General features: G+C 38.5%; 1 protein-coding gene across 1 annotated transcript in view; it reads left to right on the forward strand.

Annotated features, from left to right (window-relative positions):
* The first annotated feature begins 158 nt into the window (after window positions 1-158).
* dmrt1 (doublesex and mab-3 related transcription factor 1) overlaps window positions 159-12366 on the forward strand; it is a 37973-nt gene continuing 25765 nt past the window's right edge. The window contains 5 exon segments of the mRNA XM_050051883.1: window positions 159-377; window positions 2215-2389; window positions 4403-4560; window positions 9545-9565; window positions 9567-9626. Of these exon segments, the coding sequence (XP_049907840.1) occupies window positions 159-377; window positions 2215-2389; window positions 4403-4560; window positions 9545-9565; window positions 9567-9626 (633 nt within the window).

A 12366-nucleotide genomic window follows, 5' to 3' on the forward strand; every position in this document is an offset into this window, starting at 1 on the left:
CCTTATAGCCTCCAGTCTTGCATCAGTACAGGCTTTAAAAAGCCGAACCTGCAGAAACAAACTCAAACATTGTAGCTAAAATCTGACTGTGATCCCTGAGCAGGTTCAGCAGTGACCACCAGATCTCCTTTCCTGCTGTTGCTTTATTTCCAGCAGCCATGAGCAAAGATAAGCAAAGCAAGCAGGTGCCGGAGTGCCCCGGACCTCTGTCCCCATCCAAAGGCCACAAATCCCCGAGGATGCCCAAGTGCTCCCGCTGTAGAAACCACGGCTATGTGTCTCCTCTGAAGGGACACAAGCGCTTCTGCAACTGGAGGGACTGCCAGTGTCCCAAATGTAAACTGATAGCTGAGAGACAGAGAGTCATGGCGGCCCAGGTAAGTTCATTAACTGATCTCTTTTAACCGTTAGCAGCGCGGCTAACGTTAGCTTCAAACTAACGACGATTTAGCACAAAACAGATTGTCTCTACGGTGTTAAAGAGAAAATACGGCGTTTAATTGTTTACAAAAATATATTTTTTTGTGTTTGTGTACTTTTGGATAAGTTCCCTAATTTTCTTTTGTGCAAGGTCACTAACTCATTAATCCAAAATCAAGCTAGCTAGCTAGTTAGCTTAATGTACACAAAGCTAGTTTACAGATATTTATTAACTGTTACTGTGTGTTTTCAAGGATGTTTTATGAGTGTGTTGTTACACTTGTTGCCCACAGCACACAGTTTATAAATAAAACAATTGACAGGTAGGCTACAGTAACAGTATATATCATTACACCAGCTACATTTTCTATATTTTGTGGTCATTTACTTTGTAACTTTGTAGTTTGTAGCTTCAAGTAACATTTTAGGGTTTTTAAAAGTCTTTTTTGGGGGAAAGATTCATTGATAGTCATGTTTTATGATTAAGAAAGTAGCACTAATTTAATGTTTATATATATATATATATATATATATATATNAATGTTTTTATATATATATATATATATATATATATATATATATATATATATGTACAGATTTATTTATCCCAATGTAAATTTGACAGCAGCTGTTGCATAAATTAAAACGAATATTCATCTAAAAAATAATCAAGGGTCTAATTAGGGCTTAAATATATGGATCATTTTCATTATACTTTCATCTACATGTTTTTCTTAATTAATCATTTGGTCTAGAAGAATGCACAATTTTCAGAGCTCAATTTTATATTTAAATTGCTTGTGTTGTCAAAAAATAGTTAAAAACAGAAATTTTATTCTTTAAAATTAAGTATGTTGAACTAATAATATATACATTTATTGATACATGCTCAGATTTCTTTATCAAAATGTACATTTGACAGCAGCCAAGTCACATCTGTTGCATAGCAAACAAATATTTATCTGAAAAATAACTTCATCAAGGGTCTAATTGGGGTTTTATTATGTGGCTCATTTTAATTATCTTCTAATCTACATGTAATTTTTTGGTCTAGAAAAATGCACAATTTCCCAGAGCCCAATATTGCTTGTGTCGTCCCAAGCCCCAGTTTCACTGTGCAGTGATATAAAGTATGTAAAAACAGAAAATTATTTATTGCTTGAAATGTGGTGTTAAACACTTGCAATACTTGCTAATAAATTTTCTGTCGAACTGAGTAATAGTTTCAGCTCTAGATGATCTAACTTTAACTGTAAGTAGCCACAAACTAGCACTTGTCATTAACTGTGCATTGGTAGCATTAGTAAAGTAAGACAAATCAAGTAATTATTATTAGTAGTACATTTTATTACAACTTTGTCTCAAGGAGCTTTACAACCTGTACAGCATAAAGTAGAATTTTTATATTGATGTCTTGTGTTGGTATTACTGTGAAGTTCAAACAAGTATTTTGTGACTTCTCTCACGTGTAATGTATTTATTTTCACATCTGTAATGAATTATTTTCATTTGCAGTGTTGTATTTGGTTGACACAGCAATAACATGACAAGAAGTCCTATCTATTTAATATTGCTTTGCTTTGCAAGTAAGATAACAATAAACAACATTAAGATTATAACACATAGTCAGCATAGTGGACAAGACAACCAAAAGAAAAAGCTGAAAAATTATCGGTAATAATTTACTAATTATTATTATTATCATTATTATGTAGCATTATCTTTGAGTCTATTTTGCAAAGTCATAGAAGATAAGGCTAAAGTTTCGTTTTTATTTCCTTTCCTCCCCTCCAGGTCGCCCTGAGACGGCAGCAGGCTCAGGAAGAGGAGCTTGGGATTTGTAGTCCTGTGGCTCTGCCTGGCCCTGAGGTGATGGTGAAGAATGAAGCTGGAGTAGACTGCTTGTTTACTGTGGAGAGACGATCCCCGACGCCCACCAGCACCTCCACTTCTTCTTTTGCTGTCACAGGTGAGGTATCACCAAATGATATTCACTTACTGTTCTGCCTCTTGTGTGTTGCGTGACAAATGTAACTGACAGCTGGGAAGTATGTAAAAATCATTAGGGGACATTCACATTGATATATTCAGCATGGAAACACAGCTGAAGTGGTAAAAAGCTGTTTTGAAGTTGAGTTGACAGAATAGGAAAGAGGTCATGCTGAAGTTTATGCTGAAATTTTACTGTTGAAGATTAAAATGAAGAGAAGTGACGTGACACTGTCTGTGGCTGTGTGTAAAGTCAACTGACAGAACACACTGTTTTCTGTGGATATTCATAGCAGTATTGTGGATTTTATCACTTGAGTTTGGTGCATGTTAACATAGATTTCACAGAATGTGGCAGATAAATGTTCCCCCTTTTTTATAGTCTTTGAAAAACCTGGTCAGCAGCTGACTTGAAACTTGCTTTTGGATCCACTTCAGAAGCTAGTCTTTAAAAGTTTGTTGCATAATTTCACTTTTTCCATTAATTGTCTTTTTGAACAACTACAGATCTTCTATTGAATCTATGAAATTGACTTATCTACACTTCTTAGAGTAGTGGGATGAAAGGTTTTGAAATTCAGAAGATTATTTTTATCAGTTCTTTTGATGGTTATTTAATTTGTCAAGAAAAGATGTAATACACTGACTACGGATCTATCATGTTTATACAGTACAAATGCAGTACCATGTTGAATCTCAGTATGTCTCCACCTTGCTGAATAAAGGTTTAATAATAATAAAGATAGCACCATCTTCCACCCTCAAGCTCAGATCTTCCACACCAACACTTTTCTCACTGTACATACTTACGCTGTCAGTGAACTGCATGCGTGGACGGGTGAGGGAGGGGAGGGCTTCAGCGCTGTAACCTACGTCACGGCTTTTTCGCTGACGGCTGAGTGGGAGTTTCCATTTGAAAAACACGGAAAAGAACGCAGACAAACCCGCCTGGAAAAAAAAGACAGAACTGAGTCCACAATGAAACATGAAAACGTGAAGGGGTCAAGAATATTTTCATAGATCCCATCAATACGAGACAATTTAATGGGAAAATTGAGTGAAAATTAAAATAGATCTTGGTGGCAGCAGCATGAAAGGAGATCTTTGACGTCTCTCTTGGCGGTAGTGTGGAGGCAGACAAGATATCGTGTTCCCTGTCGGCCTGATAGCAAACCTCAGGAGGTGGAATATGACTGTGGTCAAGGCTGCTCATGTCTTCTGCTTTGTGTTCATGTGAGAGTGAACTTTGGTGCTCTGGCTTGGCAACAGAGAGCAAAGACTGAGGTGGAAAAAGGAGTCGAGCACTCTGTGTTTCACTGATGACAAGAATCAGAACAAGGACAACAAATGTCATTATCTCTGGCTCCAGTGGTGCACAGTGTTTTCATTGTGTAAGACCGAAAGATCAGGGTCTGCCTGAGAAGAATGTGGCCTTGTTGATAAGGAAAGAACAACAGATAATGAGAAATGATGATGATGATGATGATGGTCACATTCATCCCGATATGGCAACCCACATTTCTGTATTGTGATGCTGTGTTGTGTTGGGGCCGCTCATTTGGCATCAAAACCACCTGTCACCTGCAGATGGTGCTGTTGATAATAATTTGAGCTCGGGATGGAATGACTGGAAACATCTTGTAAAGTTCAAGTAAAATGTCTTATGTTCCTGTTAAATGATTGGTCAAAAGATCAACTACAAGCCTGATCTGTATTGAGTCAATGTCATCGTTTAACATTGTTTTTATTATTAATTAATTGGTTGTCAAGACTCAGCTGGGGAAATAATAACCTTAAAGTAAGCTTGAGCTCTGCTGTTGGAGACATAATTCATAAAACAGGGTTAGCTCAACAAAAACAACTAAAACTAGTGCATAAATGTAATTCTCAGATCCAAATTTCTAATAATAATAATCTGAAAATACAACATACTTAAGCCTCTGAGGCAATCTTTGTCTTATTTGTTGTCTCCCCTGTGTGTGTGTTTGTCCAGGGAGTCGCTCGGCATTGTCCCCCAGCCCGTCAGCCGGTGCCCGGGCTCATACTGACCCACAGTCGGACCTGCTGTTGGAAACTTCCTATTACAACTTCTACCAGCCGTCTCGCTACCCCACCTACTATGGGAACCTGTACAACTACCAGCAGTACCAGGTGACTAACTATAACCACTCTGCTGTTTATCATAAACAGTCAAACTCGACTGAAGCGTTTATTTAAAGGCTCAGAGTAAGTATTTCGTGTTGGTTACCTGCGATGTTTGTTTAACTTGCTTCAAGGGAGGGTTTTTGTGCTACTGCTTTCAACTGCTTGGTGAGCACTGCAGGGGAAATGTGTGTGCGTGTTTCTGTGCCTTAATTACAATTCAAAATCTTATTTATGTGTCTTGTTACTTCAAATTTGACCTGCAGCTAGAGCTAAATTGTGTTTTTTCAAGGTCATTATATCACATTCATGTCTCTGTATGTAACCTGCATGGGATATTTTTACTTTAAGTATAACTTTATTGTTGTCATAGTGGAAAAGCTGCTGAAGCAGACCATTTTGAGACACGAAATCTCATCTGAAACCAGCATACAAGATTGCAAAAAAATATTTACAAAAATATTATTGAGCATTTACCTGAAAATGTAAGATAAACAGAAAGCAAATACTGCTTTTCTGCAACTTCTCCATCCTGTTTTCCACAGCTGTGGTCAGTAAGGAACCTCTCATCATAATTTGACATTTAATAAAAGGCAGATATCAATCCAGTTTGACCCCAAACAGGACAATTTTCCAGTCCAGGTTAATGAGAGAAAGCCTAAATGTCCTAGAAAATCTTGTGTTCTCCTCGAAAATTATTTCAACATTCTCCTATTTAAGCTGATAGTCTTTCTGTCAGAGCTCCCCAAAACACAAAGTAGTGCCACTACATGAACCTGTATTGAACATCTGGGCGTCATCTGCCCCAGCAATGAAGGCCAAGGTGTCCATGGCAAGGTGCTCACCTCTAAGAAGTAAAGGATTGCAGCTGTAGTGAAAATACAACCCTGTCACCAGGAGAAAATGTTACGTTTATATGTTTTATGCATGTCATATCAACGTTTTCAAAGTGAAGAAATATAGGAGCTGACTGTGTAGGAGGGAGGCGGATGGGATAGTGGATGGCGTGTCACCTAGGTGAGACACCTGCCAAGCTGCAGACTGTTTGAGACCAACAAACAACAACACTGGTTGTCTTTCGGTGACCCTTCACTGCGTTTCCACCAGTGTTTGTGGCACCGAGCCTGGTGTTTTCAGTGGCACATTGCAGCATTTCCCAGCAGCATTTTAACCATGGAACCGAGTGTTTTTTACCGACACATTGCTGTTACCCAGTGGCATCTGAGCCAATGAACCTGGGTGTATATCACCGACCCATCACTTCTTGTCCAGTGGCTTTTGTGCCACCAAATGTGGGTGTTTTAAGCTGAAACATGATCTTTCTCCTGACCATAACCAAGTGGTTTTTGCACCTTCACCACAGCAGTTGAGAAATGTAGGGTTTCAACATATCTGCTACAAAATAATGTACAAATGTTTCCAGAAACATTCAATGTGAACATTTTCTCTGACGATTGGGCTGGTAAATATCTACTATATAACTACTACACTCACTTAAGTAGTCTCTTATGACAGGTGTTGAATGATTAGTAGAGTTCATACCAGTTTAGTCTCATCATTGAACCACATTTAGCCATAAGCTAAAATTACCTTGAAAATACTTCTTAAATTAAAACTTAGTTAAAAGGATTGGCCTCCTCGTGAACTAGAAGTCTAACTACATACCATAATGGCGACGTCACTGGTTTGATTCCAGCTGGTAACTTTTGTTGCACTCTCGCCCCCATGTTTCCTCTTTCTATCTCTGCTGTCAACTATCAGATGAAGGCAAAAATACAAAATAGAGGATTTAAACACAGCTAGGGTAACAAGTAACAATTATAAATTAGTCTGTATTTTTTGATTAATATATGAATTGTTTACCCATCACAAGTTCTCAGAAACAAAACTGAAAAACACCTATCATATGCTTGAAATATAAAATATATAAACAGAGAAAATCATCTTGTCAAATTAATTAATTAGTAATTGTTTCTACAGCAATAAAAGTCATATGTCCTGACACAGACAATAAGACTTACAGAATACAGAAAAAAGGACATTTTATTTTCTAAAAAAAAAAGGGAGGAAGCGCCATGTTGATATGACAGTCATGTAACTGCGTAGGCAAGCTTGTGGGCGTGAGAAATTAATTTTCTTTAGATCTGGTAATGATTTATATAAAGTTTTTATTTCTTTGTTTTCCTTCGAGATGGATGAGAGTGTCTGCTTTAATGTCGACACGTACGGCATAACGTGGAGACACATCGGGGAGATAGTACCTAACATCCCACCAACACACACACACACACACACACACACACACACACACTTGGTATCCTACCTCATTCACCCATCTGTATATTCACACTGATTTATGCTTAAATGTATCTCTGTTGTGTCAAATGAGATGAGCTTGTGCGTGAAGCAAATTAGATCTATAACTCTCCAGTGATCTCAGATGAGGTGGTTTTGTTTTTTATGAACAACATTTGTCCACCCCTGCTCCCCCTCTCTCCGCCCCCTCCCTGTTCCCCCAATAGCAACATCTAGTTTTGGGGTCACTGCCTCCGCTAACCTGGCAGCGCACAGCAGAGCCTGAATTGCAAAGGTTAATGGTATTGTCTGTCGGCAGAGGAACAAACCGCTATGCCTCAGCGCTCGAAGGAGAAAGTGAGCACATTAATGCTAATCAGTTAGCACTCTTTAGCATAATTTACCCATCCTGCTTTGTGATTTATGATATTTTTAGTGAAGTTGTCAGGTTGAGAGGGCTACGTGCTATGGTTATTCAAATTCAGGGACTACTTCTTTTTATATTTGCATTAAGAGCTGATTTTTTGAAGATGAGTTGCCACAAACACACAGTTGCACAATTTGTAACTAGAAAATGATTTAATATTTACTTAGAAATAAAATAAGCAGACAACCTTAGTTTTTTATTACCTGAATTAGAATAATTATCATATTTATTTATCAGAAGCTTTTCTCTTGTGTCTCCTCTGTCTCCTTTACCTGTCCTAAACCTCCACAGTTTAATGGGCTATACTCCAGTTTTAGCATCGCCAACTGAAGTGATTATCCTTGAGTTACTCAATTTTAAATTTTGTCTCCATATTCGCTGTTGAAGCACTTACTGCTGTGGTCTCTCAGCACCATCCAGACAGCACTTTGTGGGTCTGTGACGTCTTTTCTCATTGACTTTCTGTTCATTGAGTTAGTTTCTTTTTTCCACTATAGCATCCAGTGAAGGTGTACTTTGCATCTTGTTAAAAAGTACATAAAGAAAACAAATTTAATTATTTAAATGTCAGTTTTCACCTAGAGCATTGTAGTTGTTTCACTCTTGAAGAGCCTCATACACAGCTGTTTTTAATGAATATTAATGACAAGTTGAACTGTTGTGCTACATCACTTTACAATAGAGAGTGCCATAATGGATGTTTATTTATATAAATTTGATACGGCTTTACTGAACAGTTTTATCTAGTTTTACATTTTATTTCAAGTGCATCTCCAAATTACCATTGTCTTGCAATTATATTCTTTATTCTACTGATAAATGGTAAATGCACTGCACTTGTATAGCGCCTGTCAAGTCTTCCAACCACTCAAACCTCAATGTCACAATCACCCATTCACACACACACACACGCACACACTGATGACCAAGCTACCATGCACAGTGCCACCTGCCACTCAGTTAACCATTCATACACAACCACACACTGACGGAACAGCCATAGGGAGCAATTTGGGGTTCAGTATCTTGCCCAAGTATACTTTGACATGCAGACTGGAGAAGCTGGGGGTTGAATTGCTGACCCTCTGATTACAGGACAACCTGCTCTACCTCTGAGCCACACTTACTAGTTAGTTGGTTGGTTGGTTAGTGAGTTACTTGCAAGTTAGTTAGCTACTTTGTTGACGTAAATACCACAGTGTAAATAGTTAATACGCATAAAACAACTGTACCTGATGAAATAAAAATTAGGTCCATACGCAGTACAACACTACAACATTACACTGACGACGATGTAAAATGTGTTGTTTCATGGTCAATCAAGTTGTGTTACCACCTACTACACAATTTGTAACTACATTGTTTAGGTTTAGGCTAGTAGTTTCTTTTTTTCTACCAACATTTTAGAAACTGTTAATGTGTAAATGTCATTAAAATTAAAAGAATACTTTGCAGATTTTCAACTAGTTTTGTCATTACAATGTGGGTAGTATTTGTAAATGAACTGCGGTATGAACTCCCCTCCATCTTACTCATTTTCATTCACTTATTGATCTTTGCTGATCCTAGGGCTTTTGCTTGTACGACAGATTATAATTCCACATTTTCGTATGTCCACCACCACAGACTTAAAGTGTTTAGAAGTGGATCTTTTTTTCTCTCTCCCAAACGCAGATCAAACTGTGATCAAATGGTATAACTAGGCAACACCGATCAACTAGAAACCAAGATTCTGTTACTGTGTTGCCTGTTTGTTTGCCTAAATGTCTTCAAAACCAATTTTAGTGCACTGTTTGGCTGTTATTTGAGATTGGTTGTTATCAGCTTGCCGCCATAATGTTTCCTATGGAATAACAGCCAAGATTGCATTATATTACCCACCAGCGGGAGCATTTATTGGTCTGGTGCAGTGCATTCTGATAGCTGTAAGTTTTCTACCTCTTGAACAAAAGCAAATGCCACAGCCCTTTCCTTTATTTTCTCTGGTCATGTACCACCAATTTCAAAAGTTCTTTTTAATTTATAGACAGCCCAGTTTTATGAAAAGACTATCTTTCCAGCAGTTAACTTCTTCTTAAAAATAAATTTCCTTTAAATCATCACCAATCAAGCAAATCTTAACAACAGTAATTGTCATAATATGGTGATCTCTAGGTCTTGAGTTTTTCCCGCTACTAAATCCAAACCCACAAGGAAACACTGTGGTCTTTATCAGTGTAAGGCCATCTACCTCCTCTCCTGTGCACTCAGTGGTGCTTGGCTGTCATGCAGGTGGATGATGATAATATAAGGGTGGTGTAGAGCTTCCAGACAGGAGATGGTGCCAGATAAGAAGACAGGCTCTGTCAGGGAGGTAAGGAGGAAAGCCCCCCCAGGAGTCAGCAAGTTAGCCAGTGAGTTTGGAGGAAGGACTGTGGATGTGTTGCAAGGCCATTGCAGTACATACATGTCTATCGATTTGTTTACCTACTAATGCCCTGTGCCATGAAACTGCATTTAGAAATTAACTTTTTTTATCAAGTTATCATCAGGTCATCTATGATAGTGACAGATAGAGTGTTGCTTGTGCAGAACGCTTATAGAGTTAATCTCAATGGAGAAACTAAAACAAAATTCCTAAAATGCTGATATGCCGTCAGATTCACTGTGTCTGCCTTTTCCACCAACTCTGCTGATACCTCTTGTGTAACAGTACACAAAATTTATGGTTCAACTTTTTCGTGGGGTCACTGTTAATTATGCTATTGGTACAGTAGGGGAAACATAGGATTGAATTTCCTTTTCATTTATTTTTGAAACCCACTAAACAGTGGCTCGCAGGCCGTTCATGGTGTAAAAATGAAGGCACTCGATCAGTTGTATATGGTCGAGAAGTAATCTAAAAGAAAGCAAAAGGCAATATGTCAATAGAACGATGCCACACACAGACCAACATTATTGTGGAGTTCAAGCACTGAAACGATGTTATGTTTAAATCCCATATTCTCTGAGTCTCACTGAGTATTGTAGCATATCTGAAGTGATAAACACTCCCAGGGAGCTGGTTATTGGTTTGGCCTTTGGCTGCTTGAACACAGAGAGGAGAGTGGTAGTAATAGACTCACTTTAGAGGTATTTTCTCAGATAAATGTTACCTGACTTGTTCAGTGTTGCTATAATTTACTGAAGAAAAAAAATGTGACCCACCCAAATAGAGAATAGTATGAGAGGGTCCTCTGGCTTTGACTTCTCATTTGCATTCCTCGTAACCTTAAAACTTGAGTCTATCTGTAGGATTAGGTGTTGCAGTAGACACGAACACATCCTAGATCTCAACAATACAGTATGTTGTTTAGACCTAAGGCTACATCCAAACTAATACTTTTTTGTTTTAAAATGCATAATGCATCCACAATACTCCAGCTTTTGGAACCCTTAAAACGTAGGCCTTTGAAAACGCTGTTGATCCCCTTATTCGTTTGACATCTCCAGGGTTGCGTTGTAGTCTAGACGGGTAGAAAAAGACCCATGAAAACGATGACACAGGTACCCATGTTTGCGTCCCAATTGGGTCTTGTCAGTCTCGATGAGTCAAGTCAAAACATTAGAGCGATACCTTTTGTGATTTCATCCTTCTTGTGTGGAAACTCCTTTCCCATTGCCATAGCTTTCTCCGGTGATGGATAACGCCTTCGGTACTGCTTTAATATTTAGCCATATTTGTTTTGCAGTGACTTCCAGTCTGTTTTTCACCCCATTGACCGCCAGATGCTCATGTGTTACTCTCAGTAGCAGTTCCACCTGACATGCAGCAAAGAGTTGCAAGCCGGAGTCGAACTTGTGACCGCTGCAGCGAGGCATCGTCTCTATACATGGGGCGCCGGCACTATCCACTAAGCTACTGACGCCCCAATCAAGTCTGTTTTTATACATCACAACTTTTGTGTGGGAAGTGGTGTACGCCTCTTTCAGGCCTCGTTTTGTGCGGACGCAATGTTTATAAATGAGATAGCCGCTTTCTGTTTGCACCAGCATGCACATGCCTAATGTATGTAAATGGTCATGTGATATGTGTTTTCAGGCTTGTTCGTATGGACAAAGATTATTTCTGAAACTGTGCTAAAATGCTCATGTGTATGGAGATTGTTTTGCATTTTAAAATGCAGTTTTAAATTTAAAAAAAGTGTGGATGTGGCCTTAGTGTCAAGCAAGGCGATTGGTAGATCTAACTCTTGTCTGGAGATGGGTTTGTACAGGAAAAAAGGAAAAAGTCGGTACAATAATATCAGAAACAGCCATTCAAACATCTCAGAACAACCTGTATTTGATGTATCACTTGGCATATCCAAAGTCGCGTACTCAATGAAACGTCTTGTACTGAATGAATCTGGACTAATACATGAACAGTTACAGACATGATGAATAAAGTTTAACCTTAAGTCCACAACTGTATGGTGGGTTCAGAGTATATGTCGTGAATTGTAGAGGACAACAACCAACTCCCCATATATGGATGCCTCTTGACATCCGAACAATACAAACCAGTTTGCGTCAGATGCCATTGTTTGTTTATATTCTTGTTCCCGAAATCAATCCCAAACACTACACGATGTAATCACATAGGTCGTGAAAGGCAGTTAGCTATGATTGGTCATGGACGAACCAATAGTCTGTCACATCAAGAATTCAGGACTCTGTAATTGGCTAATCTGACACAATGACCATGGATTGACTGGTTAGATTACTCCGCAGATTTCTGTTAGTTTAAGGCTACAAACTTTAGTGAAAATAGTATTCAGCCCCGCCAGTACCCAGTGAAAAAGGTTTATGTATATTTGGCATCACATTGACAGTTTAAGCAAGTTACTCTATGTGGATCTGCCTGTACATGACCACTGATGTAAACCTTATCTCTAAGCACGACACAACAAAACTTGCCTTTTCTGTAAAGCAACTTTCACTAAGACAGTTTTGTTTGGTGCTGTATGTGTCCTGCAAACCGTAAGCTCAGTGCACTTTCAGACTCCAGTCCAATCTCTATTGTATTTTTCACGGCCTAATACAAGAGCTGAGTGTAGCTTAAATAACAGTTTATAAAGCTGTCGGAGAATTGA

This window comes from Epinephelus moara, chromosome 8 (genome assembly GCF_006386435.1).
Source record: "Epinephelus moara isolate mb chromosome 8, YSFRI_EMoa_1.0, whole genome shotgun sequence".
Taxonomy (NCBI): domain Eukaryota; kingdom Metazoa; phylum Chordata; class Actinopteri; order Perciformes; family Serranidae; genus Epinephelus; species Epinephelus moara.